This window comes from Bombina bombina, chromosome 3 (genome assembly GCF_027579735.1).
Source record: "Bombina bombina isolate aBomBom1 chromosome 3, aBomBom1.pri, whole genome shotgun sequence".
Lineage (NCBI taxonomy): Eukaryota > Metazoa > Chordata > Amphibia > Anura > Bombinatoridae > Bombina > Bombina bombina.
The window spans coordinates 1,121,269,486-1,121,289,202 of record NC_069501.1 but is presented as its reverse complement, the minus strand read 5'-3'; the positions used below and the strand labels follow the sequence as shown (position 1 = coordinate 1,121,289,202).

The window sequence follows — 19,717 nt, the reverse complement described above, 5'->3', positions numbered from 1 at the left end:
TCCCTTTAAATAAATAAAACCTTTTTAGAGCATAGGAGAGGAAAGACATGATTTGCTGCCCACCTAAATCATACTGTCCTGGACACATGCTTAGCTCTAACTCTTTGGAAGTGTGACTGTTTGAATAAGCTAAGCTACCTGAGTTAGATATACAATAAATCAGGAATATTTAGGTCTCTTACATAATTAATTAATTAATTCATTCATTCATTAATAAATATTATGGCTGATCTGTAAAAACCCCACCATGTTTTATTTTATTTTTATTAAGGACTTACATAGTGAATAACACTCAGCTAGATTACGAGTTTGGCGTTATGAGTGAAAAAGCATTGTTATGCTTCATAACGCTGCTTTTTCCCTAACGCCGCTATTACAAGTCTTGTAGGTATAGCTGTACCACACACCTTTTTGGCCGTCACACAACGTCTGTACCGCACTTTTAAAAAAGTCCTTTTTCAATGGGACTCCCATAGCACCGGTATTATGAGTTTGCCTGGGAGGCCAAAACATGTGTGGTACACTCTATAACCATAAGATCCGTACCGACATCTAAAGTCAGTAGTTATGAGTTTTACGTTACAAAGCTGTAGCATAAAACTCATAACTAAAGTGTTATAAAGTAGACTAACACCCATAAACTACCTATTAACCCCTAAACCGAGGCCCTCCCGCATCGCAAACACTAAAATAAAATTATTAACCTCTAATCTGCCGCTCCGGACATCGCTGCCACTAAATTTTTTTATTAACCCCTATTCCACAGCTCCCCGACATCGTCGCCACTATAATAAACCTATTAACCCCTAAACCGCCACCCTTCTGCATCGCAAACACTATTTAAATATTATTGAGGTCACACTCCACTCACAACTGTGTCTCCTGGTAGTCACCACGCATATGTATGCAGAGTGTTTGTCCGTAATACTACAATAAAGGTATGAATTGTTACATATAACCTTGACTAAAGTGCTTGTGTTGTGCTAAGTTCAGTGGACATTTCATTTGGTCTGGGAACCGTGTACTAGGGAATTTTCCTTGTTGCAATTTACACCTGAGAGCGAGCAGCCTGGTCTGCAGGCTCAGGTTTGTGTGGGGAGAGGCGCCGACACAGCTTCCCTTTTGGCTCCTATTCAGACCTAACCACTCACATTCTTAACTCTCACCTTCAATTGTACATAAATATTATTAACCCCTAATCTGCCATCCGCCCACACCGCCGCTGTAATAAACCTATTAACCACTAAACCGCAAGCCCCCCACAACTAAATATAATAAAATAAATTATTAACCCCTAAACCTCTGACCTCCCACATCACTAACTCTACATAAATATATTAACCCCTAATCGTAACCCTAACCCTAAGTCTAACCCTAACCCTATCGTAACCCTAAGCCTAACACCTTACTTAAATATAATTAAAATAAATCTAAATAAACCTTACAATTATTAACTAAATAATTCCTATTTAAAACTAAATACAAACTTACCTGTAAAAAAAAAACCCTAAGCTAGCTACAAAATAACTAATAGTTATATTGTAGCTATCTTAGGTTTTAATTTTATTTCACAAGTAAGTTTGTATTTATTTTAACTAGGTAGACTAGTTAGACTAGTGAGTAAATAGGTATTAACTATTTGCTAACTACCTAGTTAAAATAAATACAAAGTTACCTGTAAAATAAAACCTAACCTGCCTTACACTCAAAACTAACATGAAATGAAATTAATGAAATTAATAAAATACAATTTACTAAATTACAAAAAAATAAACACTAAATTACAAAAAATAAAAAAATAAAATATCAAAAATAAAAATGAAGTACTTGTAATCTAATAGCCCTATCAAAATAAAAAAGCCCCCCCAAAGTAAAAAAAAAACCCTAGCCTACACTAAACTGCCAATGTCCCTTAAAAGGGCCTTTTGCGGGGCATTGCCCCAAAGAAATCAGCTCCTTTTACCTGTAAAAAAAAAATACAAACACCCCCCAACAGTAAAACCCACCCAACCAAACCCCTCAAATAAAAACCTATCTAAATAAATCTAAGCTAAACATTGCCCTGAAATGGGCATTTGGATGGGCATTGCCCTTAAAAGGGCATTTAGCTCTTTTACATTGCCCAAATCCCTAACCTAAGAAATAAACCCACCCAAAAAACCCTTAAAAAAACCTAACACTAACCCCCGACGATCCACTTACAGTTATCGAATTCCAAACATACATCCTCATCAAGCCGGCGAAGTCATCATCCAACCGGAAAGAATTCTTCATCCAGACGCGATGCGGGTCCATCTTCAAGACATCTGGCGCGGAGCATCCACTTCTTATGGTCGTCGCTGGAAAATGAAGGTTCCCTTTAAGTGACGTCATCCAAGATGGCGTTCCTTACATTCCTATTGGCTGAAAGATTTCTATCAGCCTATAGGAATTAAAGGGGAAAAAAATCTGGCTGTTGCAATTAGCCAATAGGATTGAGCTTTCAGGTAAAAGAGCTGATTTCTTTTGGGCAATGCCCCACAAAAGGCCCTTTTAAGGGGCATTGGCAGTTAGTGTAGGCTAGGGTTTTTTTTATTGGGGGGGCTTTATATTTTGATAGGGCTATTAGATTAGGAGTAATTCATTTTTATTTTTTATAATTTCGTTTTTTATTTTTTGTAATTTAGTGTTTATTTTTTTTTGTAAGTTAGAAAATTGTATTTTAATAATTGAATTTATTTAATTTTATTGTAATGTTAGTTTTTAGTGTAAGGCAGGTTAGGTTTTATTTTACATGTAACTTTGTATTTATTTTAACTAGGTAGCTAGTAAATAGTTAATAACTATTTACTAACTAGTCTACCTAGTTAAAATAAATACAAACTTACCTGTGAAATAAAAATAAAACCTAAGATAGCTACAATATAACTATTAGTTTTTTTGTAGCTAGCTTAGGTGTTTTTTTTACAGGTAAGTATGTATTTAGTTTTAAATAGGAATTATTTAAGTAATAATAGTAAGGTTGGAGCACGTCAAAGCAGCGCTTGATTTCTGTGCGGTATGGAGCTCAACGCCACCATATTGCCCGCACAAGCCTGCTTTTTTAAAACTTGTAATAGCAGCGCTATAGGGAGGTGAAATAACGCCGCTTTTGTGGCGGTCATTAATTTCCCTATAGCGCTCAAAACTCGTAATCTAGCTGAATGTGAATAACACGTACAGGCGTGAAGTACAACATTTTCACAAATTATAAAATAAACCTGCATTAACAAGGTATAGCATGGAATGAAGCTGTCCTCTTTTTTTAACCCCTTAATCAGCGATCAAGGCTGCTCTCTGACCTCCAATAAAGGAATAATTGTTGAATGTAGGGGTAGCATAGAGTTAAGGTTCCTCATGGACTTTCTATTACCTTAATTGCAAAGCTCGCATTTGCATTGCGGTTTACTTGTAATACCAGCGCAAATTATTGTGCACTGGTATTACAAAGTGGAGCACTAATTGATTGATTGTACATAAATGATATTTAGCACTCCACTTGTAATCTCAAGACTCCCACCTCCGCACAATTAATATTGTTTTATATACACACACACTTACATACACCCGTTCACAAAGTGTATTTATATGTATATAATCTATACACTTTGGTTAATGAAAGCAAATTAAAACCAATGAAGGGTTGAATGGTTGCCTTTGGGCCTGAGACTCCTCCTCTGTCACCAATTTAAGATGCAATAGTCCTATTTCTGCTGAAGGGAGAACAAGCCACATAGAAATGTAAGCAACACGTGTTCCACACAGTGCGGGATGATCACACAGCAGGACTGCTGACAGGCTTGCATTTAGTGTATTGTAGGAAGTGTTACTGCCCATTAATAGAGGATCTCACTATCCCTCTAACCAGACTGTGCTCCAACTCCTCCCACCAGCAGCAGCAGTGTTTACTGAAGCCTTTCTGTTCTTTGTCCAGGGGGAACTTAGTTCCACCTGCAAAAATAGTGCAGGAACTCCGTTCCCATGCGTTCCCACTGGACTTGACCCCTGGATCTAGCTGAAAACATCAATGACAAGCAGTGACAAAGTTTTAAAAGTTGCAATGAAAAAAGCGGACAGCAACCACAGCACCAGCAGCTAGAGATTAATAGCAATAGGATTAAGAATAAAGAACAAAATACTTTGCATGACTCACAAAGAAAATAATATCAGTTGCAATTTATCATTGTTCTGCTGCTGGTAATTTTAATGGCAGCCAGGATTTTGATTCTGTGTTAGTCACAATCGCAATCCTGAAACAGCTCATTTCAACAAGACTGGAATTAGCCCCATTTTTTGTGGATTTTCTCTAGTGTACAACACAAATAACATTCTTTAATATAACGCTAAATGATGCTTTAGGAAGATGCAATGTAAAATATTTTGATTTGGATTATTACTTTTGATTTGGGTAATTACAAAGTAGATTTACCGATGGCAAGCCAGTGGTAAAATCGACAAATTACAGAGCCCTTAAAATATTTTTAACTTGTGCATCTTTTAAGGAGAGACATGATGTGATCAGAAACATCTTTGCAGAAAATGCAGCATGTCTGCAGAAAGAACGGAACACATGCAGGAACTGTTTGTGATTTTGCTTTGCAGCACTACTTCACATCAGGCTGTTCTGTTCAAACCGTGTTGTGCTCTAGCTGCACTGTGTACATTTTCCTTTCCACAGTGCAGCCAGAGTGAAGCACTGTTTGAGGAGAACAGTCAAATATGGAGGAACGCTAGAAAGCGGTACCTTATTGATTGATGACTGGCTCTGAGATATTTCAACCCTGCCCCCTAGCCTTCCCCGGTCTGCAAAGCTATGACTCCTGAATGTAAGACGTTCTTATGAACAATGCAACTTTTTTATTACTAAAAAAAAATAATTTTTTCTCTGCAGCTTATTTGCAATGCAATTTTCAACTGCTGCAATATATTATATTAAAAAATGCTCTATTCTCCAGTTAATCAATACATTGCAACTAAACTGGCACTTTAGCATAACTAAATAATTTAATTTCAAAATGACCTGCAGAAAATATTTTGCTAAAAAACAAAATCTCTTTGAAGAATGTGAAAAAAGTTCAGCCTCTGAGAATCTGTTTAATGTTAAACTAAAGATTTTTTTTTTTTGTATTTTGATGATGAAAACAAAATCACATAAACAAATCAGTTTTTAATGTTTTGGATTCCATTAAGGGCTGCAATATGTAACAACACAACAGATTGTATCCTCTATGGCAACAAAATTGTTTAAAAGATGTAAGAACATTTTATTATTGCACTATTGCGTGTAAATAACTGGGGTTAAACACATAGGCCCATATTTATCAAGCTCCGTATGGAGCTTGATGCCCGTGTTTCTGGCGAGCCTGCAGGCTCGCCAGAAACAGCAATTATGAAGCAGCGGTCACAAAGATCGCTGCTCCATAACCTGTCCACCTGCTCTGAGCAGGCGGACAGACATCGCCGGAAATCAACCCGATCAAGTAAGGTCAGGTTGATTGACACCCCCCTGCTGGCGGCCTATTGGCCGCGAGTCTGTAGGAGGCGGAGTTGCTCACCGTATTCAGCGAGGTCTGTCGGCCCTGATCCGCACTGTCGGATCAGGTCCGACAGACCTTGATAAATAGAGGCCATAAAGTCATCACAGAGCAGCAATGCACTACTGGAGCTAGCTGAAAACATCTGGTGAGCCAATAACAAGCGACATATGTGCGGCCACCAATCAGCAGCTAGTTCTCAGTAGTGTAGGATATGTACATATTATTTTTCAACAAAGGTATAACAAGAGAACAAAGTAAATTTGATAATAGAAGTGAATTTAAAAATATCTTAAAATTACATTATCTATCTGAATCATGGAAGTTTAATTTTGATTTCCCATTCACTTTAAGCACTTTGCCCTCTTGTACCAAAATTGTTTATTAAATGTTACAAGGTATTTGTGGGTGATGGGCAAAACTCCAAGACTCCCCCATGACTCCCATCCTTTCCTCCAGAGTACGAAAATAACCTATTTTTACTCCCTAGAAAATATGTATCTGTTTTAAACAACAAATCACCTGTACCCCATTTATGCTTCCTTCTTCTCCCTTAATACACCGGATCCTCAAGAGAAAATTTCAGATGCTTGCAATGATATGAAATGAACTATGAGCAGAATAAATATGTCAACAGTCGCTTAGCTAAATGTAATCAGGCACAGAGATCATGGTATTAAAATGCCCCCCTCCCATATTTCATTATACTTTTACATACCAGAGCTTCTGCATTTGAAAGCTGATATCCCAAAAAGGAAACAAGCTGTGGGAAACATGGTCTATTCCTAGAATCAAAAGCCCAGCAGGATTGCATCAGGAAATATCTGTGGGGAAAACAGATCTTAAAGTGAAGGTCAATTTTCATTAATGAGTGCCCGGTTTTTAAAAATACTTTTTAAAACAGGGGCACTTTCATTGATGAAAATTAACATTGCACTGGATTTTAAGAAATACTTACCTTTTTCTCCTGCAAAACCGGATCGCCGATCTCAGCCTCAGTTCCTCTGTAGTGACGTCAGAAATGACAAAAACCGGCTTCCTCCAATTATGGCTTGCACCCCAGAGCGTCCAGCTCGTGATGCCTGGCTGTGATTGGAGGAAGCCAGTTTCGTCATTGCTGTTGTCTACAGCAGGAAGAAGAAGGAGGGAGATCGTCGATCCGGCTTTGCAGAAGTAAAAGGTAAGTATTTCTTAAAATCCAGTGCAATGTTAATTTTCATCAATGAAAGTGCCCCTGATTTTAAAAGTATTTTTAAAAACCGGGCACTCATTGATGAAAATTGACCTTCACTTTAAAATAGATATAAAATAGATATAAAGAAAAAAAATGAAAGTTAATCAAATGGATGAGGAATAACTCTATCTATCTATCTATCTATCTATCTATCTATCTATCTATATATATATATATATATATATATATATATACTATATATATATATATATATATATATATATATATATACAGTATATATACATATATATATATATATATATAAATATATAAATAAATATAAATATGTATGTGTGTATATGTGAGTATGTATGTTTATTATTGCTAATTTTCATATTTTAGAATAATAGTAAAGCCATTAAAACAATTAAATACCTAGACGTGCATAAGAAAAATGTTAATGTCTGACAAATAATTTTTTATGATTTTGATTTTTTCACTGAATTTATTTAATGCTATTTGGCTGTGGACAAAATTAACTTCAAATTTTTTCCTACAGGGAATATCTTCACAGCAGCAGAACAGCAAAGGACCTGTTGGAATACTATAACAAGGTCACAAGAAGGTGTCAGGGTTAGTTAGTGAAAAGGACGATATAGCGTGAGACTGTTACCTAAAACACTCACAAATTGCAGCAGTGGTACAAAAGGATGAGTGGACATTCATTTGTAATAGCAGCACAAGTAAGCACAATGGCAGTGTGCGCTCATACAGAGGAGCTATTGCACATGGTGGAATAGGTGAACTACCTGGTTCATCCGGCTTTGACATTTTTCTTATAAGAACCACTGTTTGATGAGCTAAAGATGCTCCAAAACTATGCACATCAGTTTAAAGCGCTGGTGAACCTTTTCCCCCCTCTGTACACCCTACTATCAACTACACAGCTAAAAATGCCCCCAAAATATGAAGTCATAACATAGGACTGAACACACAACCATCACATCACAATCCAAATCACAACCATCACATCACAATCCAAATGGTAACACCATTTCCGTATTTGAAATAAAGCATATCGGATCCAAACAGATATCAAAAAATTCAACATTGGTGATCATAATCCATTGGACCACAAAGTTTTCAAATGTTTTTTTCTTCTTTCCTGTTAAACACAGCCGTTTCACCATGTTTTCCAGCCCCACTTTCAGCATCCCTTATTCTTCTTTATTCTTCCCTAGTATTATAATGCAGATAGGCAAGGCAGACACAGACAGCAGCATAATGCCGGCACTGTTGCACACACTTGCTATTCTCTAAGTCAACTTCATGAGGTAGCCATCTGGGATGCTTTTCCCAACAGGCTTAAAGAGGCAGTAAAGTAAAAACTTTGCTACCATAGATCAAGATTACAAGTCGCGCGCCAAATCAGTTTGAGGACTCCACACGTGTTATAGCTTTTACGCATTTGGGGTTGCGCATTTATTATAAGTTGCAAAATAACTTATTTTGCTTGCGCGTTAAGCCACATAATGAAAACCATGAAATCCCGTATTTCCAGCCCCGAAATACCAGGCAATCCCTCTCTGAACGAGAGAAACAGCAATACCCCAGGAGTACGTTTCGGCCTAGTGTGGGCCTCTTCAGTGAGGTGCAGGCTGGACTGCACTGTTAAGTCAGGATCAGACTGATATGCTACAGGAAAGCTATTCTCTGTGAAAGGCACATATTGAGCAAAAAGAGGCTGCTTCTAGGGTGGTAACTAGCCATAGAACAAGCTATTATGCTACTGTTCATTCCCAGATTGAGCGCTTCTCTCTTTTTATTTATGCAAATGATGACTCTTGGGGGAGTCTCCCTAAGCGTTATGCGGGAATCCAGACGTGGACCCATTGATCAGTGTGCCTAGAGGGATATGGCTGCACCTTACTGACGAGGCCCACACTAGGCCGAAACGTACATCTGGGGTTTTGCTGTTTCTCTTGTTTAGAGGGGGATTGCCTGGTATTTCGGGGCTGGACTGCACTGTTAAGTCAGGATCAGACTACAGGGAGTGCAGAATTATTAGGCAAGTTGTATTTTTGAGGATTAATTTTATTATTGAACAACAACCATGTTCTCAATGAACCCAAAAACTCATTAATATCAAAGCTGAATAGTTTTGGAAGTAGTTTTTAGTTTGTTTTTAGTTATAGCTATTTTAGGGGGATATCTGTGTGTGCAGGTGACTATTACTGTACATAATCATTAGTCAACTTAACAAAAAACAAATATATACACATTTCAATTATTTATTTTTACCAGTGAAACCAATATAACATCTCAACATTCACAAATATACATTTCTGACATTCAAAAACAAAACAAAAACAAATCAGTGACCAATATAGCCACCTTTCTTTGCAAGGACACTCAAAAGCCTGCCATCCATGGATTCTGTCAGTGTTTTGATCTGTTCACTATCAACATTGCGTGCAGCAGCAACCACAGCCTCCCAGACACTGTTCAGAGAGGTGTACTGTTTTCCCTCCTTGTAAATCTCACATTTGATGATGGACCACAGGTTCTCAATGGGGTTCAGATCAGGTGAACAAGGAGGCCATGTCATTAGATTTTCTTCTTTTATACCCTTTCTTGCCAGCCACGCTGTGGAGTACTTGGACGCGTGTGATGGAGCATTGTCCTGCATGAAAATCATGTTTTACTTGAAGGATGCAGACTACTTCCTGTACCACTGCTTGAAGAAGGTGTCTTCCAGAAACTGGCAGTAGGACTGGGAGTTGAGCTTGACTCCATCCTCAACCCGAAAAGGCCCCACAAGCTCATCTTTGATGATACCAGCCCAAACCAGTACTCCACCTCCACCTTGCTGGCGCCTGAGTCTGACTGGAGCTCTCTGCCCTTTACCAATCCAGCCACGGGCCCATCCATCTGGCCCATCAAGACTCACTCTCATTTCATCAGTCCATAAAACCTTAGAAATGAGATATTTCTTGGCCCAGTCTTGACGTTTCAGCTTGTGTGTCTTGTTCAGTGGTGGTCGTCTTTCAGCCTTTCTTACCTTGGCCATGTCTCTGAGTATTGCACACCTTGTGCTTTTGGGCACTCCAGTGATGTTGCAGCTCTGAAATATGGCCAAACTGGTGGCAAGTGGCATCTTGGCAGCTGCACGCTTGACTTTTCTCAGTTCATGGGCAGTTATTTTGCGCCTTGGTTTTTCCACACGCTTCTTGCGACCCTGTTGACTATTTTGAATGAAACGCTTGATTGTTCGATGATCACGCTTCAGAAGCTTTGCAATTTTAAGAGTGCGGCATCCCTCTGCAAGATATCTCACTATTTTTGACTTTTCTGAGCCTGTCAAGTCCTTCTTTTGACCCATTTTGCCAAAGGAAAGGAAGTTGCCTAATAATTATGCACACCTGATATAGGGTGTTGATGTCATTAGACCACACCCCTTCTCATTACAGAGATGCACATCACCTAATATGCTTAATTGGAAGTAGGCTTTCAAGCCTATACAGCTTGGAGTAAGACAACATGCATAAAGAGGATGATGTGGTCAAAATACTCATTTGCCTAATAATTCTGCACTCCCTGTAATATGCTACAGGAAAGTTCTTCTCTGTGAAAGGCACATGTTGAGCAAAAATAGACTGCTTCTAGGGTGGTAACTAGCCATAGAACAAGCTATTATGCTATTGTTCGTTCCCAGGTTGAGCGCTTCTCTCTTTTTATTTATGCAAATATTTCTCTATATATTTAATGATATTTGGACTGATATGATATGTATATGAATATACTGTATATGTCTAGATCATGAGTAGATACTGAGCATATTTAGATATGATGTTCAACAAAGGATATCTGGTTTTCTTCATTCTTTTGATATCCTTTGTTGAAAATCATATCTAAATATGCTCAGTAACTACTGAGCATATTTAGATATGATTTCCAACAAAGGATATCAAAAGAATGAAGAAAACCAGATATCCTTTGTTGAAAATCATATCTAAATATGCTCAGTAGATACTGAGCATATTTAGATATGATTTTCAACAAAGGATATCAAAAGAATGAAGGCGTATCCGATTCCGAGCCACTGCCTCACCAGCCTCTGAAGTCACCGCACATCACTGGTCTAGATATCTCGATATCTATATGCGAATTTTGCATTGAAAATACATCTGAGATATTGTTTAATGTGCATAAGATTGTAATGTAAAATATTTCCATTATCTCCATAGTTAAACATATGTCTATATATATATATATATATATATATATATAAATCCATGTTTCTCTATGTATGTGTATGTATGTCAATGTAAAATTCCTGTGTCTGCTTTTTTTTTCTATCACCTGAGATCTCGTATCTATGAACCCTTATAACATTTGTGTGCAATATTTTTTAATAATATTTATTAGACAGTGTTAATATGAGTGTAACTGTACTTTGTAATGTATTTTTGTAGTGTTTCGTGAAACGTTTATGTTGCGGAAAACTTAACTACAGCTCTTCAAGAGCGGAAAGGATTGTTGCAATTTTTGAAAACTTGTAATACCTGCGCAATGGAAATTAATTGTGAAAAGACCATATCGTGCGCGGAACACTCATTAAGTGCTACTTGTAATCTTGCTGTTAGAGAGCTTAAGACAAGTGCACACTCCTAAGCTCCAAAGAGACTACATAGATTTACTATTCAACTACGGATACCTAAAGAACAAAGCAAATTTGATAATAGAAGTACATTAGAAAGTAGTTTAAAATTGTATTCTATATGTAAATCATTACATTTTATTTTTGTACTTTACTTTCCCTTTCAGGGAGTTCCCATATATCCTAAGCACTTGTTGGCTGGTTTTCTTTCACTCTCCAGTACAATTTATTCCAAATTATCTCTCTCTTTCTCCTTTATCGTCAAACAGTTCTAACATAGCTGGAGATATATTTTGGTTTATGGTCTAGTTGAAAAACCAATGATAACCCAACTAAGCACAAACTTGATGTCTCTACACAATGCTGTGGCAGCCATGCTGGTCAAGTGGTGAGATCTATCATTAATTTGTAAATAAAATAATAAAACTAAATAAACCAAAAAGGTAAATACAATTAATTTAGTATAAAATCAATAAATAAAACATACGGAGGGCATAAGAGGTGCAAGGCAACATGCCATAGAACTACCCCTCAAAATGTGATGCCCTACACTAGTGCTGCTGGCCCAGGTTCCAACCTAGTTGGCCCAGGCCATACTAGGTCCCATGTCTTAGACTACAACAATTCCAATCATTCTGTTAATTTGAACTACTGAATATTTATCATACCCTTTCTAATCAACTACGACAAGCATTAAGTCCAACCACTATAATATAAAGCAATCGCAGTTCCCCACGGCCATGATAGACAAATTTACATTTCAAATTAAAAGGACATGAAACCCAAGCAAATTCATGATTTAGATAGAACATTAAATTTTAAAGAACTTTCTAATGTACTTTTATAATATAATTTGGTTTGTTGTCTTGGTATCCTTCGTTGAAAAGCATACATAGGTAGGCTCAGGAGCAGCAATGCACTACTGGGAGCTAGCTGCTGATTGGCCCCTGCACTTATATGCCTATTGTCTTTGGCTCACCCAATGTATTCAACTAGCTCTAAATAGTGCATTGCTGCTCCGTCATCAAAGGATACCAAGAAAACGAAGCAAATACGGCAATAAAACTAAATTGCAACATTGTTTAAAACTGTATTTTCTCTCTCTCTCTCTCTCTCTCTCTCTCTCTCTTATAAAAGTTCATAATAGGTGAAAGGGGCACTTATGGGTGTAACTATGGGTTGGGGCATGATCTGGTGGGCATAATGTGGTTCTGGATTTTATCATGCTCTAATGTCAACCAATAAACACTTGATGTAAGTCAATCTAGCTTGCTAATATTTCTTGCTTTATACCTGTAATACCATTAAATCTAGGAGATGTTTGGTGGAGACAAATAGCTATTTAAAAGATATATATAGATTTTACTTTCAATTTGCTCCTTAAAACAGCCATATGTTTTGTAGGATATTTTCAGAGTTTTTGTGACTTTGCTAACAGTCGGCTAGATTACGAGTTTTGCATTATGGTGAAAAAGCATCGTTATGGCTCTTTTTCACTACCGCTGGTATAACAGGTGTTGTAGGTATAGCTATACCGCACACCTTTTTGGCCGTCATACAACGTAACTACCGCACCTTTCAAAAAGTCCTTTTTCAATGGAACTTCCATAGCGCCGGTATTATGAGTTTGCCTGTCCGGCCAAAAAGTGAGCGGTTCAACCTATAACTACAAGATCTGTACCGCCACCTGAAAGTCAGTAGTTATTAATTTTACATTACAAAGCTGTAGCATAAAACTCATAGCTAAAGTGTTACAACGTACACTAACACCCATAAACTACCTATTAACCTCTAAACCGAGGCCCTCCCGCATTGCAAACAGTAAAATAAAATTATTAACCCCTAATCTGCCGCTCTGGACATTGCCGCCACTATAATAAACATATTAACTCCTAAACCGCCGTACTCGTGCATCGCAAACACTAGTTAAATATTATTAACCCCTAATCTGCTGCCCCCAATGTCGTTGCCACCTACATACACTTATTAACCCCTAATCTGCTGTCCCTAACATCACCGCAACCTACATTACTGTTATTAACCCCTAATCTGTTGCCCCCAAAATTGCAGCCAGCTAACTACACTTATTAACCCTTAATCTGCCCCCAATGTCGCCGCCACTATACTAAAGTTAATAAACCCTAAACCTAACCATGTCAAACCCTAACACCCACTCACTTTAACATAATTAAAATAATTCCAAATAAAAATTACAATTAATTCATAAATTATTCCTATTTAAAAATAAATACTTACCTGTAAAATAAAACCTAAGCTACTAATAGTTACATTGTAGCTATCTTAGGTTTTATTTTTATTTCACAGCTAAGTTTGTATTAATTTTAACTAGGTTGATTAGTTAGTAAATAGTTATTAACTATTTACTAACTACCTAGTAAAAATAAATACAAATTTACCTGTTTTACAGATAAAACCTAACCTGTTTTACAGATAAAACCTAACATTACACTAAAATTAAATAAATTAAATAAAAAAAATACATTTATCTAAATTACAAAAAATAATAAACACTAAATTACACAAAATAAAAAATGAAATTATCAAAAATAAAAACGAATTACTCCTAATCTAATAGCCCTATCAAAATAAACCCCCCCCCAAAGAATAAAACCCCTAGCCTACACTAACCTGCCAATAGCCCTTAAAAGGGCCTTTTTGTGGGTCATTGCCCCAAAGAAATCAGCTCTTTTACCTATTAAAAAAAAATACAAACAACCCCCCAACAGTAACATCCACCACCCACACAACCAACCCCCACAAATAAAAACCTACCTAAAAAACCTAAGCTCCCCATTGCCCTGAAAAGGGCATTTGGATGGGCATTGCCATTAAAAGGGCATTTAGCTATTTTATGGTGCTCAAAGTCCCTAATCTAAAAATAAAACCCACCCAATAAACCCATCCAATCAGCCAATATCCTGCAATCAGCCAATAGAATGCAAGCTCAATCCTATTGGCTGATTGGATCACTCAGTAGGATTGAAGCTAAATCATATTGGCTGATTGCATCAGCCAATAGGATTTTTTACCCTTTAATTCCGATTGGCTGATAGAATTCTATCAGCCAATCGGAATTCAAGGGATGCCATCTTGGATGACGTCCCTTAAAGGGAACCTTCAGTGTACGACTGGGACCGTATGAAGAGGATGCTCCGTGCCGGATGTCTTGAAGATGGAGCCGCTCTGCGTCGGAAGGATGAAGATAGAAGATGCCGTCTGAATGAAGACTTCTGCCCGCCTGGAGGACGACTTCTTGCCGCTTGGATGAAGACTTCTGGCTGGATGAGGATGGATGTCCGGTCTTCAAAAACTGTAAGTGGATCTTCGGGGGGTTAGTGCTAGGTTTTTTTAAGGGTTTATTGGGTGGGTTTTATTTTTAGCTTAGGGTTTTGGACAACGTAAAAGAGCTAAATGCCCTTTTAAGGGCAATGCCCATACAAATGCCCTTTTCAGGGCAATGGGGAGCTTAGGTTTATTTAGATAGGATTTTATTTGGGGAGTTGGTTGTGTGGGTGGTGGGTTTTACTGTTGGGGGGTGTTTGTATTTTTGTTTACAGGTAAAAGAGCTGATTTCTTTGGGGCAATGCCCCGCAAAAGGCCCTTTTAAGGGCTATTTGCAGTTTAGTGTAGGCTAGGTTTTTTTTTATTTTGTGGGAGCTTTTTTATTTTGATAGGGCTATTAGATTAGAAGTAATTCGTTTTTATTTTTTAAATTTTATTTTTTTCTTTTGTGTAATTTAGTGTTTATTATTTTTTGTAATTTAGATAAATGTATTTTTTTAATTTAATTTATTTAATTTTATTGTAATGTTAGGTGTTAGTGTAACTCAGGTTAGATTTTATTTTACAGGTAAATTTGTCTTTATTTTAACTAGGTAGCTAGTAAATAGTTAATAACTATTTACTAACTAGTCTATCTAGTTAAATTAAATACAAACTTAGCTGTGAAATAAAAATAAAACCTAAGATAGATACAATATAACTATTAGTTGTATTGTAGCTAGCTTAGGGTTTATTTTACAGCTAAGTATTTAGTTTTAAATAGGAATTATTTAGTTACTAGTCCTAAAGCCCGTTCACACGGGCCATTGTTTGCAGTACAACGGTCCCACCCTTTGTGCTCTCTCCCTCCCCCTCTCTTTTGCTCTCTGTCCCCCCTCTCTTTTGCGCTCTCTCCCCCTCTCTTTTGCGCCCTCTCCCCCTCTCTTTTGAGCTCTCTATCTCCCCCCTCTCTTTTGCTCTCTCTCTCTCCCCCTTTCTTTTGCGCTCTCTCCCCCGTCTCTTTTGCGCTCTCTCTCTCCCCCCCTCTTTTGCGCTCTCTCTCCCCCCTCTCTTTTGTGCCTACTCTCCCCCTCTCTTTTGCACTCTTTCTTTTGCGCTCTCTCTCTCCCCCTCTCTTTTGCTCTCTCTCTCTCCCCTCTCTTTTGCTCTCTCTCTCCATCCCTCTCTTTTGCTCTCTCTCTCCCCCTCTCTATTGCTCTCTCTCCCCCCTCTCTTTTGCTCTCTCTCCCCACTCTTTTGCTCTCTCTCCTCTCTCTCTCTCTCTCTCTCCCCTCTCTCTCTCTCCCCCTCCCTCTCTCTCCCCCTCTTTCTCTTCCCCCCTCTCTCTCCCCCCCCCTCTCTCTCCCCCCCTCTCTCTATCTCCCCCCTCTCTCCCCCCCTCTCTTTCCCCCTCTCTCTCTCTCCCCCCTCTCTCTTTCTCCCCCCCTCTCTCTCTCTCTCTCTCTCTCTCTCCCTCTCTCTCTCACCCCCCTCTCTCTGTCTCCCCCCCCTCTCTCTCTCCCCCCCTCTCTCTCTCCCCCTCTCTCTCCCTGCCCTCTCTCTCCCCCCTCTCTCTCCCCTCTCTCTCCCCTCTCTCTCTCCCCTCTCTCTTTCTCTCCCCTCTCCCCCCTCTCTCTCTTCCCCCTCTCTCTCCCCCGCTCTCTCACTCCCCCCTCCTCTCTCCTCCCTCTCTCTCTCTCCCCCCTCCTCTCTTCCCCCCTCTCTCTCTCCCCCTCCTCTCTCCCCCCTCTCTCTCTCTTCCCCCTCTTCTCTCCACCCTCTCTCTCTCTCCCCCTTTTTCTCTCCCCCTCTCTCTCCCCCCCTCTCTCTCCCCCCCTCTCTCTCCCTGCCCTCTCTCTCCCCCCTCTCTCTCCCCTCTCTCTCTCCCCTCTCTCTTTCTCTCCCCTCTCCCCCCTCTCTCTCCCCCTCTCTCTCCCCCGCTCTCTCACTCCCCCCTTCTCTCTCCTCCCTCTCTCTCTCTCCCCCCCTCTCTCTCTCCCCCCTCCTCTCTCCCCCCTCTCTCTCTCTCCCCCCTCTTCTCTCCACCCTCTCTCTCTCTCCCCCTTTTTCTCTCCCAATCTCTCTCTCTCCCCCTCTCTCTATCTCCCCCCTCTCTCCCCCCCCTATCCCCCCTCTCTCCCTCTCCCCCCTTTCTCTCTCCCCCCTCTCTCTGCCACCCACTCTCTCTCCACCCCCTCTCCCCTCTCTCTCCCCCCTCTCTCTCTCCCTCCCTCTCTCCCCCCCTCTCTCCCCCCTCTCTCCCCCTTTCTCTACCCCCTCTCTTCCCCCTCTCTCCCCCCTCTCTCTCTATCTCCCCCCCTCTATCCCCCCTCTCTCTCTATCTCCCCCCTCTATCCCCCCTCTCTCTCTCCCCCTCTCTCTCTCTCCCATCTCTTCTTTTTCTCTCTCTCCCCCTTTTCTTTTGCTCTCTCTCTCCCCCTCTCTTTTGCTCTCTCTCTTTCCCCCTCTTATTTTCTCTCTCCCCCTCTATTTTGCTCTCTCTCCCCCCTCTCTTGCTCTTTCTCCTCTCTTATCCTATCTTTAGCTCTTTCCCATCTCTTTTGTTCCCTCCCCCTCTTTCTATCTCTCCCCCCTCTCTATCTCTCTCCCCTCTATCTCGCGTGCGGGACCGCGTCAGGCCACCTGCTCACACCTGGCCACACCCACTTCTGCCTGCACCGCAGATCATGTAGGGACTCTAAGGCCAGGTGTGTTTGTCCTCGTGCTGTCTCTACTGCAGACAAACAAGCTTGGCCTTTTATAGTATAGGATTAATAGTAGGTTTTATTTAGATTTATTTTAATTATGTTAAAGTTAGGGGTGTTAGGGTTAGGGTTACGTTAGGGTTAGGGTTAGACTTAGGGTTAGGTTTAGGGGTTAATATATTTATTTAGTGTTAGTGATGTGGGAGACCAGAGTTTTAGGGGTTAATAACTTTAGTATAGTGGCGGCGGCAACGTTGGGGCGGCAGATTAGGGATTAATAAATTTATGCAGGTGGCAGCGACATTGGGGACGGCAGATTAGGGGTTAATAAATTTATGTAGGTGGCGGCGACATTGGGGGCGACAGATTAGGGGTTAATAAGTGTAATGTAGGTGTCGGCTATGTCGGGGGCGGCAGATTAGGGGTGTTTGTGTTAGGGTGTTAGGTTTAAACATACATTTTCTTTCCCCATAGACATCAATGGGGCTGCATTACGGAGATTTACGCTTCATCATTGCAGGTGTTAGGCTTTTTTTAGCCGGCTCTCCCCATTGATGTCTATGGGGAAATCGTGCATGAGCACGTCAAAGCAGCTCAAAGCAGCGCTGGTATTTGTGTGCGGTATGGAGCTCAACAAGCCACTCATAACACAAAACTCGTAATCTGGCTGAGTGATATTAACAGTATAAGTGAACAGACCATAGTGTATTCTTAGTAATTATTAATATACTTTTAACAATTACAATCACAGATATATCATTATATATAAAAGATATGAACTAGATTTGTGGTAATTGTCACAAAAACATGGAATGTCACAATTCAAATTTCCATTACATTTGCTATTTTGTATTTTATATCTAAAGCACATTGATGACTCTTATAAAACATGCTCTAAATCAGTGTTATCCAACCTTAGGACTGGGGACATCTTTTATACCTCCACTGTATTATATCTGTATCTGTAGTCTATACCATCTTTCTTTACATTTACACCATAAATAATGCACCTGTTTTTGTCTGCATATCTATATTGATTTGTGGCAGTTAAAAAACATTTTTTCAAGGCAGTCCCTTACACTTCATCAGAGGCATAGTAAGGTTGGTCCATTTTATATCCACTTTGAAGAAGTTTGTAAAATTTTGCATCAACAGGCATTCCAGGGTAAGGATTTACACCTAAAAACAAAATGAAGTTATCATGGTATTTTCAGGAAAATAATATTACAAAATTTTGTAAAATATATCATTTAACATACCAAGTGAAAATATTTCCCAAAGTAATATTCCATATGACCACACGTCACTTTTAATGGTGTATATTCCATCAAATATACTCTCCGGAGCCATCCATTTTACTGGTAGACAGGCCTGCATGGAGCAAAAAAAAAAAAAAACATATTGTAGCACAGGGTCAATTAAATGTTTACGTATATAATTTGAAAGTAAAGCTAGACTGTTTTAACACCATTAGAATTGTACGATAGCTGTGAATTTAAAGAGATATTAAACAGTGATCCTTTGGTAGAAAACAAATATGTTAAATCAAAGCAGAGGCCCCTCCTCCTAAATAAAAGATAAAAATCCATTAAAAAAAATAAATACACAGAGCGAGACTACACACACCATTCTAGACCGCACAATTTATATGCGCGTATAGACTATTTGCTTTGCGATTCCTGGGCTCTAGACAAATTTATCACCTCCCGAATTGAGGTGTGCCCTTGGTCTGACCACGATTCAGTCTGTGCTGATTTCTCACTTTTACGTTCCCCTGATTGTAGACCCTCCTGGAAACTCCCAGATCAGTGCCTAGCTCAGGTGGAGGTACCGCAGTTGACCGAAACTATAATTGACTTCCTCAGGCTTAATGATACGGGAGAAACAAGACTGGAAGTAGTGTGGGCTACCCTTAAAGCTTTCCTTCGAGGACACTTCCTGCAGAAAACTGCCCATTGGAAAGCCAAGAATAAGGTCTCCCTGGCAAAACTCTATGCAGAGCTCAGAACCCTTGAGCATACAAATAAAAAAACACCTGAACTGGAGTTAGCTACTCGGGTGGGGGCTATCAGGTCAGAAATTAATAAAAGGGAGCTCCTGAGGGTGCAGGCAAACCTTTTTAGACTTAAACAGATGTATTACAGTAAAGGAAACAAGGCTGATAGGCTCTTGGTGCGCAAGCTCAGGAACCGGGTGGTGCAGTCTAGAATCGCTGCTATCAAATCGACTCAAGGGATAGTTTGCTCTCCTAGAGAGATAGGTAAGGCATTTTCAGAGTACTACACCTCCCTCTATGGCCTTGATAATGCCCCCTGCACATTGAGGCCGAGTGGGAGGTTATAAA

At 39.5% G+C, this 19,717-nt stretch overlaps 1 protein-coding gene across 1 annotated transcript in view; it reads right to left on the bottom strand.

Moving 5' to 3' along the window:
* FLT3 (fms related receptor tyrosine kinase 3) overlaps nucleotides 1-19,717 on the bottom strand; it is a 234,497-nt gene that overhangs the window by 13,614 nt on the left and 201,166 nt on the right. The window contains exons 19-21 of the mRNA XM_053708480.1: nucleotides 18,633-18,744; nucleotides 18,453-18,552; nucleotides 6,271-6,376 (exon numbers count right to left, since the gene is read on the bottom strand). Of these exons, the coding sequence (XP_053564455.1) occupies nucleotides 6,271-6,376; nucleotides 18,453-18,552; nucleotides 18,633-18,744 (318 nt within the window). The remainder of the gene's footprint in view (nucleotides 1-6,270; nucleotides 6,377-18,452; nucleotides 18,553-18,632; nucleotides 18,745-19,717) is intronic.